This window comes from Bison bison, unplaced genomic scaffold, assembly GCF_000754665.1.
Source record: "Bison bison bison isolate TAMUID 2011002044 unplaced genomic scaffold, Bison_UMD1.0 scf7180017864317, whole genome shotgun sequence".
Taxonomy (NCBI): domain Eukaryota; kingdom Metazoa; phylum Chordata; class Mammalia; order Artiodactyla; family Bovidae; genus Bison; species Bison bison.
Window position 1 is genome coordinate 4867517 of NW_011494889.1, and position 17428 is coordinate 4884944.

At 34.6% G+C, this 17428-nt stretch overlaps 1 protein-coding gene across 7 annotated transcripts in view; it reads right to left on the reverse strand.

Annotated features, from left to right (window-relative positions):
* The window catches only part of CDC42BPA (CDC42 binding protein kinase alpha (DMPK-like)), a 298104-nt gene that overhangs the window by 9247 nt on the left and 271429 nt on the right, over positions 1-17428 (reverse strand). For 6 of the 7 annotated variants that reach the window (XM_010852881.1, XM_010852884.1, XM_010852883.1 and 3 more), the window contains 6 exons: positions 16625-16687; positions 14801-15394; positions 12742-12839; positions 10195-10279; positions 7145-7268; positions 6364-6481 (listed from right to left, as the gene is read on the reverse strand). In XM_010852881.1, the coding sequence (XP_010851183.1) occupies positions 6364-6481; positions 7145-7268; positions 10195-10279; positions 12742-12839; positions 14801-15394; positions 16625-16687 (1082 nt within the window). Of the gene's footprint in view, positions 1-12; positions 1331-6363; positions 6482-7144; positions 7269-10194; positions 10280-12741; positions 12840-14800; positions 15395-16624; positions 16688-17428 lie in introns of those variants that run through there. The other variant, XM_010852882.1, reaches the window with a different exon arrangement.

The following is a 17428-nucleotide window of genomic DNA, read 5'->3' on the forward strand; positions in this document are numbered from 1 at the left end:
ATCAAAAATTCTTGACTGATTTGTTAAACAACCTCCTCTAGAATCCACTCACTGTAATCTGTTACCAAGCAAACAAAGGCTTAGTTTATCATAAGTAATCTTATGTCATCAAATAAGATATATAAATAACATAATGTCAGTGACAATGACATTTAAAACACAATTTAGAATAATTTTATAATACAAACAAAAATAGAAAAATAAACTCCCCCTACACATAGTTTTCTTATTGGAAAATGACTAAATATACAGATAAAAATGGATGCTATTTTTTTCTAAGTTACAGGAAATGGGTTTGCGTGATGTAATCCAAATATTATCTGCAAGACAAACTTGAGAAAATGCCCCCTTGAAATCAGTACATATTTCTTGATGGAAATAAGGATATTCAGCTTGAATGGCTGCCAGCTCTCTGTCCACTGCGGAGCTGCCAGTTACAAGGATGCAAGGCTGCATGGAAGGACCCAGGCCGTGGTCCCCCAGAATGCAGCACACTCTGCTTTTTTGTTGTGTTGATTTACTTCTCTTATTTTGGATCCTGACTAGCATTAAAGGTGCATCAGCAACTCAAATATTAATAAGACTACCTTCTTTTGGCAATTTTTCCTGTTATTCACTGATACTACTATACTTTATATTTTTAAGAATTGTGAGCTCTTTGGAAGGGGGTTTATTGTAGATAAAAGGCCTGTAGACAGGCCTACTACAGACTTCACTAAATATTAAAAATTTCTCTGAACTGCACTGGTTAATGAGCTAACGAGCTATTAAAAATTCAGAAATTCTAGGACCTGTTTTTTTGTTTAACAGAATAAAGACTTACTTGGGGGCTATTTCTTATGGTATCTGTAATGAAATATATCATGATGGGATTATCTTATATTACACATAGAAAAACCTCCAGTACTGTTTTAGAAATAAAACTGAAATCTTCCCTAGTCCTTATCTTTTTCCTCAAAAGAAGAAACAAAGTAGAACTTGAACAGAGAAGAGGAGGAAGAGGAAGGATAGAAGTCTGGCAGCAGAGGAACAGGCCAAAGGAAAATGCACACAGAGTGTACCCCCTTGGCAGTGTTACTTATTGAAGCCAGGCAGAGATCCGCACATGGTTAGTACAAGTTAACACCTAACTCAGCTTTCATACCCTCAGAGTCATAAAGCTTGGTGTACCGGGGACAGAGCGCAGAGACGGGGAATATTCAGGGTTTATGGAATCAGGAGAGAGAAATTTTTCAGCAGAATTAACAGTCATGTGATAGATGTGCTCAAAGTTGATCGGAGAGGAGATCAGACCGGAGTGATGATGAGGGGATGGATAAGGGAAACCCGGCTATCAAAACAACAGAAAGAAAAAAGGTAATGAGGTAATGAAAATGGATTCACCAGATACATGTGACATTTCAGACAACATGCATGTAGAAAACCATGAAGCATCTCGCATCAATAACTGAATCCATCATGAAATACTTTTAGGCCTTAGAAAGTCAAATTTTGTAATCTTCTTGCCAGATACTTGAAGAGTTGATTTGCAAAAAGTCATTTGCCTTGTAAGATTATTCTCTTTTATTGCTGTCATCAAGAAGAGTAGAAACTGGACTTTCAGAAATACAAGTAGATTTTTGAAATTTAGTTCAGTGTTCTCCTTTGATTGTGATATAATCAAAACATGGCAAAAAATCTAAACAAAAACATTAAGGATAGAAAAAGCAAGAAATAATTAAAGAACAAGTGAACCTATTAATACAACCAGCCTCTCACCAGAAGCGTTATGAAAGTGTTCCTTGAGAAACTGAAACCATTTCCTGTATTTATAGACTTGACATGTGTTTGCTTTTACTGATCTTATCTTCCTATAATGAGTAACTCTAGAATGTACTGTATGCTTGGTGGCTCCTGCCTACAATGCAGGAGACCTGGGTTCGATTCCTGGATCGGGAAGGTCCCCTGGAGAAGGAAATGGCAACCCACTCCAGTATGCTTGCTTGGAAAATCTCATGGATGGAGGAGCCTGGTGGGCTACAGTCCACGGGGTCGCAAAGAGTTGGACATGACTGAGCGAGTAACTGAGTGAATGGAATGTACTAATTATTAGTTTACCTATAAGTAGCCCAAGCTTATCTCCACTCAGACACCTGGAGAACATGTTTGTTTTTTAACAAGAGAACAACCTTTTCTTCAATGTTCAAGTGTCATTAAAAAAAAATGAAATAATTTAACACTAAAGACATAGAACAAAGTTTTTGAAAACAAGGACTCTAGTTTTTCATGTAATATAATTTGTGGATATATGGAGATATCACTTAGCACCCAGTCAACTTCTCTTATGGGAATTTTCAAAGTTCAGTTCTTAAGAATTATGTTTCAAGAAAACATCCTAAGATCACCTCATTAAAGACAGAGATTGAATGACTTCCCAGAGAGATGCTGACTGATATTCTCATGAGTTGAGATGAGGTTGCTTTGTTAACAAAAAAAAATCTGATAAATTAGGGAAGCTTAAAAGAAAGCCTCCTATATAAGATATTATTTTAAATTTAGAGATGTGTGTTAAATCAATACTTACTAAGTTCTTTTCCAAAAGGAAAAACTATTCATGGGCATATAACTATGCCCATGTAAAATTACTTCTTAAAAGTCTAAAAGGTCATTGAGCTAGAAATTTTATTTATTAACAATTTTAGGAGCAGGTGAAAGACTAGGAGAAGTTTTATGTGCTAAAAAAAAAAAATGAAATCTTTTAGAGGTAAAATATTACCCTTTAATTCAGCTTGAGACAAATCTATTCTTTATGACCAGTATCCACTTATGAAAAAAGGTAGATGACAAAAAGGATCCCAGAAACTACTACAGTATGTACTTGTAAGACACACATACTATTTTATATTAATTGCTTATATTCTCTTGGTTCCCTAAGCCACACATGAAAGATTCACACTGATATAGGACAGAAAATAAAAAATGACTCCCTACCCTTACTATCTTTTCCACACTTGTGAGGCAAACAACCTGTTTCAGTATCATTTTGGTACAAAGGAAACAGAATAATCTTCCAAAGACATTCAATACACTTTCTAAGCTTATAAGCATTTCACAGGAAGGCAATACTGATTTGAATAAGTTAAACATAAAAATGTCTGGGGTACACGCTCTTTGCACAAATGACATCCTAGCTTTGGTATTTGAAAGTGCTTCTTATATATGTTAACATTAGATAAATTTAATTCATCTTTTTCTTTTTTTGAAATAGTTCATTAAATATAGAAAACTGCAGTGGAAGGAACATACTAAAATCTGAGATTAAAATATCACAAGCTTTTCAATACATGTATACATATATATATATACACACACAGATACAGACATGCATATTGTTTTCTTTTCAGACATGCATATTATTGTGTTGTTTACCAATGTTTACTCCAAGATAAGCACAGTTCTGGTAAGACAGTATATCAAAAGATATTTGTTAGGTGATTAAATGGATGCTTATGAAAAGTCATAGCTTTTATGTTCTTAGCTGGTAAAAGGAAGAAAGTCAGATGAAAATAAAGTGAGACTGTGAAAAACAGGAGTTCAGATGCATAACATTTTTGCTACAATAAATACTCCATGTACAGGTGAACAGGTTTCAAAAATTTACACCAACTTCTTGTCCTGGAAATTCAAAAGTGTTTATATGATAAGAAAACATGAAATGAACATTAAAAACTGAATTGCACTGTTAGGGCAAAAAATCACTGTTGTTAATGACAAAAGAACCAGCGAGGCAGTCAGTGGTTAACAAGATCAGTGATACAAATACTGAAAATCAAGAGGTCTAATGGGAATAAGTAGCCAGCAGAGAAGGCCATGTGCCATGGAATGAGACCAGGGATGAACCTTTGGGAAATGCTATCTGAACTTATTTTGCACAGTAATTAAGACTGGATCTTATTTTGAACAGCAACAACAAAAAAAGAGATTTCCTTTACTTTAAGTGGTCAGAGGGTAAAGGGAGGAAAGGAGGGATACTGAGATACAGAAATTATTACTATGTTTGAAATTTGACATTTTGCTTCTGTGTACATATTCAGGGTGTAGAAAGACCAAATCCTATTGTGTATGAAGGTCTGAAAGAATTCTGAAACATTAGCAAACTAATTTTTCACCTGGTCAAGCATTTCACATGGTCATTCATTTTATTAAATCCTGAAACTATTTCACCTATAATGGAATTTATAGAAAATTTTTCCATAATTTTTTGCTATGTTGTTGGAATATAATGAGAGGAAAACTATATTCTTTTTTGTGCACAAATATGAAGCATGTGTGAAAGAAAGCTTAATTTTGAAAGGATAATACCCCTTAAAACTTTGTTCACTACTGAAATAATTTTGTGTTTGTTGATGTGTTGTTTTGCAACATATGGATAAATTTGAAATTTGCATTCCTCCTGGCGGGCTACAATCCACAGGATTGCAAAGAGTCAAACATGACTGGAGTGACTTAGCATGCATGCATACATCCCTCCAAAATGCTAACTATGTAGCAAGTGTTAAAAACTATTTGTTATTTAAATTTCAAAAAGTTACATTAAGACAGTATATAACACTTGTTCTATCAAATATAAGCTATATATATATTCACATTTCAACTGTTTATCATAATTAAAAATTTCTCTCTCCTAAGGTACTTTGTATGTAACACTGTAGCTTCCGTAAAAAAAATGACAGAAGCTTTGAACTGTATGGTTCCCTTACGTTCACTTCTGAGAGAAAAGGAAACCCAGACTGAGGGATTTCAGACTAAGGACTTAAACAAATGTTCAGAATGGGAAAGGAATAGAGAAAATTCTGAAATCTGATTCCCAGGCAAAAACTGAAAAAAAACAGTGTATTAAATATGATAGATTAGTAAAACAGTTTAATATTTAAATGCGGCCTTTATTTATGCTCAAAATTTTTGACTTAATATTTATGTTCAGCCTTAAATTTCTTACTTTGTTTTAATTACTATATCAAGATTGGCTGTAATCTTTTTGCATACTTTATATTTACCCAGCACAGCTAATAAAAATCCCCATTTCAAAAGGATAAATGACTATTGTGAATGATTTGAAAAGAAGGAATAGTACTATAATCACATAATGTCTTGATGATAATTGGTAAAATTGGTAAAAAAAAAAATGACAGCAGGAATGTCATATTCATTCATAAACAGAACCAACTGGTTAATTGAGATATTTATAATGTGGAACTCAGATTCAAATTAATGCAGATTTTTTTTGGTTCCTTCCATGAAATGGATGCAAGACTACCCTTAAGAGTTTAATAAAAAAACTCCATTGTACAAATTGTGTTACCTGTTATTTTTTCTGTCAGTGATAGATGTTTTTATCTTCTATCACAGTAGAGTTAGTAATGTGGGTATTTAACACAGACTTTCTTAGAAAGAGCTTTGGGTTAAGATTCACAAATCATCTCCCAGACTGCCACAGTATATAAATTATGCCTAAAATTCTGTGCAAAATCTAGATGCTGTCACCACTGATCAAAAGAGTCACGTTAAAGTTTCAAAAGGAAATGGCAACCTACTCCAGTATTCTTGCCTGAAGAATTCCATGGATGGGCTACAGTCCATGGGGTCACAAAGAGTCGGACACGACGGAGTGACTAACACACATAGTTGGAGAGTACCATCATACTGAAATGTTAAGTATAAACAGAGCCTGGCTAATTAGCTAATTCCAGATTAAGATTAATATTCTTAATCTCAATATATTAGGTCTAAGAATCCAATCTTCATGTTGTTAAAAAAAAAAAGAAAATTTCCAATTTGTATTTTTTTTTATATAAGACTGACTAGGTAACATGTTTGTAATTAGGCAAATGAAAAAGATTTAATTTCATAATCAGATGAGAAGTGATCATTAATGAACAAGCTAGTATGGTTTCAATGGGAGGTGGGCCAAATATCTGTGTTGAATTTCTATAACTTAGTGAAATTTTAGTGATTTGGTAACAAAGTTCTGAATCTTGGTATAGAGCCTCTCCACATCTGGTTTATTTCTCCAAAATGGTAAATCTAGATATGGGAGAAGTTTATAGGAGATGCAACTAAATAAGAATTGGTATGCTTGTTATTTGATATGTAGCTAAATTTAACATTTTTCCATCAGTTATGTCATCATGCATCTTACATATATCGTGATATTCTGAGATAAACATTTCCTCATTACACCAATATATCCTTTCAACTCATATGTATTTAAGCACACACAAATATGTGTATACACACACACATTCATATTTATATATATATCTGCTCCTTCGCACCTTATTCTTAACCCCATCTATATTCACATTCAGTCTTCATTTCTCTTACCATGGGCAGGTCTTTTAGGATCTGTATTCCATCTCCTGGACCCATATGTGCTATGTGGTTAAAATTAGTTGGGTTAGAAATTAACTTATTTCTCATTTCTGGATCTCGTAACATCTCCCTGCAAGAAAAAACATCTGTTTAGATACTTTTGTTCCATGACCAATCTAGATAATTTTAGAGAAAAGTATATTCAATTTTTTTCATAAAAATAAACTGTGAAATCATGTTAATAAGGACAGAATTAAAATAATAGAATATACTAAATAAAATAAAATAAGATTTTGTTTTAAATTTAAAAGATCTTATGCTTTTTGGTGGGAAAACAGAGTTAGTATTTAAATATGAAACAAGTTCTTACTCTACAGATAATTCTGAATATTTTATGGATGTCCTTTTAAATAATTGCTAATATATTAGAAATGTTTTTGTGTGTAACTGGACATATTACAAGGCTACTCCTCATGAAGAGACCAGTTAATCTGCATAGATATGTTCTATGTTTTTTATAAAGGCCCACATTCTAAAACTTGTAACTATTATATATACATAGGAGAAATGAATCAAAATATGGTACTTTAATCTAGTACATACTCACAATTTGGAGGGTATTTATTAAAATTACACTGAGAAATACATTAATTATTGCAGTTTTTAAAATCACAGAGAATGACTGACAGGCTTTCAGAGATCAAATTTTCCTTCCAATCAAATCTAGTATTAACACCAAATGGTCCTTCTGGTGCTGAGAGCGTCTCTGGACGAGCACAAATGAAACATCTACCTCCTCTGTTGCATTCTTTCCTCTTCCGGAACTCTGAAAGAGTAACGCCTCTTATTGTTAATATTTCTAACCATTTGCTTCCGACTATTATCTGATGTTTCAGGAACTACCAGTTCATCCCCTTCTGTTAAAAAAAAAAAAACACAAAAGACAGCAAAGAACAATGATATTCTTTAAAGTGCTAAAATGCATTTTATTCATTAATCCCCAAGATGGTACAATGTCAATCCATACAAGCATATGCAATTCTGATTTTAAAAGTTGTGTGCTGATAATCATAGTAAATAAGTAATTTTCAACAGAACATAAGTAAACAAATATATGCTGAAATCAAACATAGCTTACAAAGTATATTTTCACTTTTATTTGATTACAAACATAAAATGGTACAATTTTACTAGGAGAAAAAAAGAAAAATGTAGCTGCCTTGGTGTCCCGTCACTTTGGTTACCCCATGCTCAATATCTCTATACCAACTTCTCCCTCCTTCCAAGTATTTGTTTCAATGGCTTAAGATGTTGAAAAGTTCTTATTGTTAACCTGCACAGCAATCAGGCATAAACTCTGAATTATTCACAGAAATGATACCAATTAAACGTTTCTCTCATTGCAGGCAGATTCTTTACCATCTGAGCCATCAGGGAAGCCCATTACGTATACTAAAACATTTTCTCTCAAGTTCCAATTTGTAAGATGTGGAGTAAAGGAAAGGAATTGTGTTTCCTATACACTAGTTTCTTTATACTAGTTTATATACTAGTTTCTTTACTAAAGTAAGAGTCTTATTCCTATTCCTACTCTCCTGATCTTGGGGGGATACACAATCATATACACCTAGTCATCTAATGCCCATATCTTTCCATTTTAATACCTGGAAGTAAACAAAACTCTCAACCATGGACGCTGGAATATGGTGAACATACTGTAAAATAGACAACTGTATCCATACAACACAAGGAGTATCATTCTCTAAATAAGATAAGGAAAAAGAGAAAAGCCAACCTTTAGAGAAGTTTTTAATAGCCAGAAAGCTAAAGTGAGAAAAAGGAAGTGGGAAGAAACCAAGGGGGCCTGTAAACCAAGCCAAAGTAACATGATCAGTAAGAGCAACAGTCTCCTTGTAGCAAAATAAATAACTTAGATTGCTTCCCTAATACCAAAAGTTAAAATGATAATTTTTAAAAAGTAGATGAGAATTTGAGAATTATGAAGGTAAAGCAGATGAGTAACAGTGGCAATGGGAGATTCTGGACAGCCAGAGGGCTGCAAAAGCACTCTGAGCTCCTGAGAGATGAAAGAGAAATAGACAGAATAGGGAGAAGACAAGAAAGAAACAGAATCTCCAGGAAATAGGATTTCCTTTCCTTTCCAAAGGACAAAGACTACTATGTTGTCGAGTCTTCCTTCTCCAAACTCCACCTTTATTCCTGGCCTAGAGTAGAAAGATGAAAGCATAAAAAAAGACAAAATGGAAAAGGTTTTATTCCGTAGACACAAACTGGATAATGGACACATTTTAAGATTATCATGGTTACAGTACACAGTGAGAACAGAGTAGATTTAATCTTACACAAATATTTAGAGTCCTCTAAGAAACAGATGGCTTCCCAGGTGGCGCTAGTGGTAAAGAACCCGCCTGCCAATGCTGAACTCAAGTTCAACCCCTGGGTTGAGAAGATTCCCTGGAGAAGGAAACGGTAATCCACTCCAGTATTCTTGCCTGGAGAATTCCATGGACAGAGGAACCTGGCGGGCTATAGTCCATGGGGTAGCAAAGAGTTGGACATGACTGAGTGAGCGACTAAGAAACAGATACAAAATTAAGTATCGAGTCTTGGAGGGAGGGGCCGTAAAGCACAGGTTCATGGTGAATCCATCACTGAGCAGGACTCATTTCTAATACCCGAATGTCCTTTCTCAAGTCTAACTGAATATCCTCTTAGCATAGGACTTCTCCTGCAGTCTCCTGTCTGTATACCAAGAAGCCTTCAGTGCCAAGAAGATGTACCAGAGCACCAAATCTGAAGCTAAGCATTTGTGTGTATGTTAGTACTAAAAACAAACAAGCAAAACAGAAACAACAAACTTTTGATGGTTTTTTTTTGTTGTTGTTAGACGATACAAATTTATTGGAAGAGTATGGGGGAAAAAAAGAAAGGCATAAAGAATATAATTAATCCCAACTACCCAGAGATAATAGCTAAGTATAAACATTTTAATGTGTTTTCTTAATAGCAATGTTTTTCTTATATTTAAGTCAATTTTAATTATTATTTTTCAGTACATAATGTACCACTAATTACATCTGCATTAACTAGATCTACCACAAAAGATCATAAATTTATGATACCTCTGTTACGGAGAAATCTGTTGCTAAGACATGAGAATACTATATAGAAGGTAGAATTATAATAATCTCTGTTAAAAATAAGATTTTAATTGTTCACAACTTGCTATTGAATGCGATGTGTGCAGTCTCCCTGGCTAGGACTCGCTCCGCTACTTTGGACATGGCCCTCGCCCTGTCCAGGGCGCTCAGGAGCCTGTCCCCTCTTCCTGACTCTGGGCCCTCCAGTCACTTCTTCTTGTCCCTGCTTCTTCTGCTGTCCACATTGTTGTCAGCACTTCAAAAGTTTTAAGCGCTACGCACTGGCAGAAGCTGTATTCCAATAGTCCCGAATCAGTACTCTGGGTGAGTTTTCACAATTTTAGTGCTACCAATTTTGGTTAGGTTCTACAGTATTAAGAGTACAGAAGAGACATTCAGTTATACTTTTTCTATTAACCTCAGTAATCCATAGAAAATTAACAAGGTAGGTCAGAAACAAATATTTTGCTTATACAGTTATGTGAGCCTGAACAGAATGACTTTTTGTCAAGTAGTTTATCCCAATATACTGAGAGTATGACAGTGGTCAACTGCACAGATCCTAGAGCAAGGTACACCTGAATTTAAGTGGCTCTGCAGTCAGTTAAGTGGCTCTGTCTTTGGCAGTCAGCTTAGCGAGAATGTTTCTATGAAGCTCTCCTATTAATGTGTATTTTCTTACCTGCCATTTTATTTTTGAAATATATCAATCTAATCGTCTCCAAGCCTAAAAGATTTAATGATCCTTCACTGTTTAAGGGGCGAACCTAAAATAATAAAAAATAAAATTAATATTTTAACAAGGTTCAAAATTTAAATCATAAAACTTTGACATACTTGTAAAGCACACATTCTTAAGACTTTTATCTTTCCTCTTCAAAATATAGCCTTCTCAGAAAATCTACAAAAAATTAAAATTAATTCTAACTAGAAAGGTATAAAATTATCTAATTCATAATGATAAAATTTTAAAGAAAGAGTATTCTTGGCCAAAAAAAAGTGAAATATATTTAAACCCTAAATTTAACTTTTAAAGCCACTAGCAAGCAGATGATGATACTAAGATATTAATACAGATACTTTAGGAATCTTATTTGAACTAAATGTACACACAGGACAGAGATAAAACTGTATGAGGAAAGGAAGGTCTGTCAATAAATGGTGATGGAGCAATGGGTATCTACATGGAACAAATGAAACTGAATCCCTACTTCACACATTACACAAAAAATCAATTCCAAATGGATTACATATAAAGGTAGAAGGCGAAACTTTTGAAAGGAAATAAAGATCTTATCTTTAAGACATGGAGGTAGGAAACAGTTTCTTAAGGAAAAAAAAACCATGAACAATAAGAATGATATATTTAACTACATTAAAATTTACCACAATGAATTTTCAGCAATAATAATAAATGTTCCCAAAATACACCATGAAAATTATTTGATAGGTCACAAACAGGAAAAAGATTCACCACACCTATCACTAACCCAGTATCTACAGTATATGAATAACTTCAATAAATCAATTAAAAAAATGATCAACTAAACAGAAATAGGGATAAAAAACATGACCAGGCATTTCACAGAAGAGGAAATATGAACGATGAAGAAACATGAAAGATTATCAACAGCATAGCTAACAGAGGACATACAAATCGACACCCCATGAGGTAGCCCTTGATAACCACAAATAAACTAGTTACAAAACTGAATACTGACAATGGCATGGGTCATTACGAAGTCATATACAGATGGTAGGAGTGTCAACTGGTACAGTTACTTTGGAAAAAACTGTCACTGTCTTGTAAAGCTGAACACTTGCATTCTCTGTGTCCCATCATTTTCGTTCCTCAGCATATGACTTATAAGAAACTCCTGCACATACACACCTGAAGACATATGCTGCAATGTCTTGCACAATAGCAAAAAGCGGGGAAATAACTCATATGTCTGCTAATCAGAAGAATATATAGTGATCTATTCACCCAAGAGACTATTTTATAGCAGTGAAAAGCAATGAAGAAAAATACAGTACAATGTAACATGGATGAATCTTAGACACACAGTAAGTACATGAAGAAAGCAAGGCAAAAGATGATATACAACATTTTATTATTACCTCAAACACAAGCGAAACGAACAATACACTGCCTAGGAATATTTAAATATACAAAAATTCTGTATTTTAAGAAAAGCAAGGGAATGATGAACACAATGTTCAGGATAAAAAATACACAGGTAGATTCAGTGATATTTTGGTAATATTCTGGCTCTTAAGTTAGTTCATAAGAGGTCAGTTTATTATTATGCTTCCTTTATACATATTTCAAAATTCACATCGTAAAAATAAAAGGGAAAATTCATTGTAACCAGTCCGAATTTATAAAATCAAGGACCATATTTAGTTGTTTTATAAAATGTGGCAGTAAACAAGAGCTTTTTCCACTGTTAAGGTTTAAAATTGGGGCAGATTTTGAAATAAGATCTTGGGTACTTACTTTTACCTATCCCTCTAAACCCTGTCCCTCAACTAATGACACATGCTACATATATCAAGCTATCCTTCTTCACTTTTTGCAAAATAGACATTCTCTAGTGGTAAAAATTTATGTTATCATGGGGGAATGTTAAAGGAAAATATTATAGTTTATTAGGAATATGTGAAACCTTTATTAACAGAACTTTGGTTCTAATTTTAATCACTTTTCTAGCCCATGAAGTTTGTCCTCACAGGATTAAAACTGCATACCATTATGTGAAAAACAGTAAAATTACAAATGAAATGCTCCTTCAGAGTTCCTTAAAGTGAAAGGTAACACTGGCATTTTAAGTTACAGAATGTATTATAGTTTTTCATTATGATAATAATCATACTTTATATAGTGAAACTAAATGCAATAAAAATAGTATGGTGCTGAGCTACCTATAAAATTAACCAGCTTGAATTTTCTTTTTTCTCTTAGCAAAGTCCCAAATTCCCACTTATATTATTACATATGACAGAAAATGCTAAATTAGTGAAAAACAGCTGAATAGTCATATAGTGTTTCACTTATACTCATTTGTTCACTTAGCCCATATGTTTCTTTTTTCCTGGCCACACCACACGGCACTCGGGATCTTAGTTCCCTGACCAGGGACTGAACCCACGCCCGCTGCAGTGGAAGTGTGTAGTCTTAACCATTGGGCTGCAAGGAGGTCCAGGCCGTATTTTAATGTTAAATTACCTTTTTGAGTGGGAGAGTCTGAATCCATTCCATGGAGTTCACATCAAAGATGTCAACTGCATTTTCACTGTACACTGAGAGATACGGTGCATTGTAACCTGAGAGACAGGAAGGAGAGAACAGAAGGCTGATTACCTGTTAACTGTTAACTCCAAAACATTCTGAAAGATCTATGCTAAGGAACTGTAGAGTGGAAACCCACCAAATTCCAGTATCAATACAGATAAGCCACATCAAAACATTTTTGAAGTAAAAACCCCATCAATCATAAATGAAGAGGTTTTATGGCCATTATAATACAGAAGGAGTCTGTTAACACCAGGGGTATAATATTCCCTTGCCCAATACTAGTTCTATAAAGGGATTTCATTACATTTAAAATAACTGATTCCTAAAGTAGTTAAGCTCTTGACAGTGAAACAAAGCTACAGAGCAGAGAAATCTTAGGAATTAGGTTCACATTTATGAATGCTTGGTAAAGCATCTGGCACAAAAAATGCTCAACATATACTTATGGATGAACTGAACATCAATAAATGGTGACACAAACAAAGGTTAAATGATTACCCAGGCTAAGGTCACAAATTTTTGGCAGAGCTATTCATAAAAGCCAGATGTTCCAATTCTTATTCTAATTCCAATTCACACAACACTCTCAATTATTTTCTGACCAGGATTCATTCTAAACATGATGCCATAGACAAGAGTGTAAATTTCAAAAGAAACAAAACGTTAAGAATAGTTAAGCCTGGCTAGGTAGGATTTCAAGTATTTTTCTTTTTATCTAGATTTCCCAATTTCTCTGTCGTAACATATGTGGCTCTTCTACATTTTCTTATACTGAACTTTTAAGCTTGACTGTCCTCATACCCACCATTCCTCCTATCTTGTTGCAGTGGAACAGAATTCCCATCCTGCTCCATATCCTTCTTCCTGTGTTCTGACTTCCAGCCTCTTTGGCCTTCTTACTCTGTTTCTTATATTTAGCACAAGGTCAACCTTTTCCTGGCTCCCTAGCGGCTAGTTCCCTTCAGCATTTAAACATGCTCCAAGTATCTTCCACTAAAAACAAAACCGGCTGGATGAGATGCTCCTCCCGTGTGCCTCTACAGAACTTGTACTTTGGCTACCAGAGCACTTAGACCTTACTGTAACTTGTTCTGTCAGGAATCCCTTCTACTGCATTCTGTGCTCTGTGAGGGTGAGACTGTCTATTTTGCTCACTGTTATATCTCTTTCAGTGAAATAACACAGAAGTTTTATGAGTTTTATGAGCTGTTAATCTTCACAAGCACTGTATCTGGGGGGGACCATGAACATAACTCCTTAGGGTTATTCCAAAATAAAAGCATGCTGCTGCTAAGTCGCTTCAGTCATGTCTGACTCTGTGTGACCCCATAGACGGCAGCCCACCAGGCTCCCTCGTCCCTGGGGTTCTCCAGGCAAGAACACTGGAGTGGGTTGCCATTTCCTTCTCCAGTGCATGAAAGTGAAAAGTGAAAGGGAAGTTGCTCAGTTGTGTCTGACTCTTAGCGACCCCATGGACTGCAGCCCACCAGGCTCCTCCATCCGTGGGATTTTCCAGGCAAGAGTACTGGAGTGGGTTGACATTGCCTTCCTTGAAATAAAAGCATATGTGTTTTTAAAAATCTATCTAAGTAAAATATTCCATAAAACGATTAGCTTTAATTATGTTCCTGTTAATGTTGACCCCACTGGCCTAGGTATGGTTTAACTAGGTATGGTTAACTTACTACTACTACTACTAAGTCGCTTCAGTTGTGTCCGACTCTGTGGGACCCCATGGACTGCAGCCCACCAGGCTTCTCTGTCCATGGGATTCTCCAGACAAGAACACCGGAGTGGGTTGACTTAACCATACCTTAATGAGGTTAACTAGGTATGGTTATTTTCTGTACCAAGACAATTAATGCCTAGGAAAAACCTCAAAGATGACTTATAAAAAATGCTGTTAATAATTATAAATACACATAGGAGATGAAGTAGAAGGAAAAGGAAAGAGACAGCAAAGTAAGGCAGCCAAAAGTAAAACTCTTACAACAAGAGGAAGGATTCGCTGGCCACATCAGTTCCTGTTGTCTAGATCTTCGGCCCTGGCAGTCAGTGTATATTCCAATGCTGTTAAAACACAGCAGGTATTCTTTACTGGAGATTTCAACCGCACAGATGGCATCCATTGGTTGATGTGCAATAAATGAGAGTGTATTGTCATTTGAATGGAGCATACTGTATGGACTTCCTTCTCCATTCAGGGGATATCTTAGAAATCCAGACTGGAATCCCACACAGAGTTGCTCACTGAAGATTGCCATCCACTGGACGTTGTATGGGACTTGAATTTCCTTAAATTTTCTGTGACGCGTCTTGCTCTGAAATAGTTCATAACAGAGGACCTGCCTTTTCATAGCCACACACAAGCATGTAAGAGCTCCATGACGCACTTTTCCAGAAGTTATTGTTTGACAGCCTTTAGTTTCTGCCAGCTTATAAAAATCAGTCTCTCGCCCGTCCAGAGCTGACATAGGAAAAAGTCGGACGTGTCGATTTCGTCCTGAGATCACGGCAACAAGTTGATCATTTGGAATGAGTTCTATCTGATGAATCTTCTTATTGTCACCAACTCTAATAATTTCTGTGCAAATAAAGAATAATGAATCAACTGCAAAATAATGTTTTGTTTATTAATCATATCCCAATTATACTCAAAGGAATATGTTAACTTATAATAAAGACAGAGATACACACAGAAAAACTAAGATATCAGAAACCATATGGAGAAAGAGGAAGATAATCACACTCACTGTAAGATAATTTAACCTACCTACAGTAAGGTATTAAATTTAGCACTGAGATTTCTGGCAGCCATGGCAAAGAGTTCCTATGTGATAAAACATGACAGATCTTTAAGAAAAACCTTTTCACTCTCACCAAATTCTAGTGAAGTTTTACCATGGGGTTACTATTTTTAAAAACTGACTCACATTTCATTAAAGGTATTTCTTTGGGTAACAAATTAATGAAGTTTAAATACATTGGTTTCCCATGGTCTTACTTGATATAAAGATCAAATCAGTCAATCCTAGAGGAAATCAGTCCTGAACGTTCACTGGAAGGACTGATGCTGAAGCTCCAATAGTCTGACCACCTGATGCGAAGAACTGACTCATTGGAAAAGCCCTTGATGCTGGGAAAGATTGAAGGCAGGAGGAGAAGAGGACGACAGAGGACAAGATGGTTGGATGGCATCACCAACTCAATGGACATGAGTTTGAGCAAGCTCCGGGAGTTGGTGATGGACAGGGAAGCCTGGTGTGCTGCAGTTCGTGGGGTCGCAAAGAACTGGACACGACTGAGCAACTGAAATGAACTAAACTGAACTGAACTGGATATAAAGACATAATTTAGAGGCATTCAAGAATGCTAAACTAAATGGGTTCCTTTTTTATTTCACCTAGTATTTAATTTCTCTCTAAAAAAAAATCTGTTGTATTAACTTGTGGAATAAAAGAACCCAACAACAAACATATTTTAATGACTGTTACTGCTTCTAGTACATTAGAACAATGGAAAAATCAAGTTGTGTTTTTCTTTCATGTACTATCTTTAGAAATGCGGTCTGAGTTTATACAGCAGAACTGTTAAACAAAATGACACAGGAAAGAAAATATACATGGAAATTTTAGAACTCAAGAGGATTATAGAAATTTAAAAAATTATCTTTTGACTTATAAATGTATCAAATTAAGTCTGGAAAATTTCAATTACAGAATAAATAAGAGCAAAGACTGTTCTTTTTAGAGTTTAAAATCTAGAGTTTAGAATTTTGTATCAATAATATTTTCTCCACAATATTTCCTCTTACCATCTTTGGTGACATGCACAACAAATAACCCTTCTTCATTCCCCAAAGCTATTCTTTCATGATCTATACAAGACACAAATATGAAATATTTTTATTAGGTGAAAACTTATATAAAACTCACAGTATAAAACAGATAAAGAAATATGGTACCAAAAAACTGAAATAAAAATAATTAAAATATAGCAATAACTTATACTATTAAATTTCCTTTCAGATTACTGTAGTAAATATTATGTCTTTTTTAATAGAACAATCACTAGAAAATAATTTCTATCAATGCTTACAAAAATAAAGAAATGTTTATTCAATAAAAGGTGAAAAAAAACTCTACTTTGTCAGCACCCTGGATCCAGTTCCATTTCTCATTTGGAGACGGAAAAATTGTGAAAGGCATTTGAACTTTACTCATCAAACTTTTCATTATTTACTACAAAGTAACAAGAGTTGGCTTTTGTTACATAAGAAGATGGCAAAAATTTAAACTTCCAGACACAGAAGCTGCCATTTTTGAGGGTATTTTATATATGGGCAGTCTGTTACAAATTCCATCTTACTTAAACTTTGCAATAACCTTTGCAAAGTAATTAGTACCTGTATTTTACCTAGGAAACTTATGCTTTATAAAACAGCTTATGCATTAAGAAGCAACTTTTTTGAAGTCACGCAAGGATAAAATAGATTTGGTAATAGGTTCATCTTTAGCACTGTTGCTTTTTCAGAGGAAAATACATTAGAAAAGTTTATTCATTCTTGTTTACTGAGAAATAAAGCTTTAATATGGTCTCATTCAGGCAATAAACATTT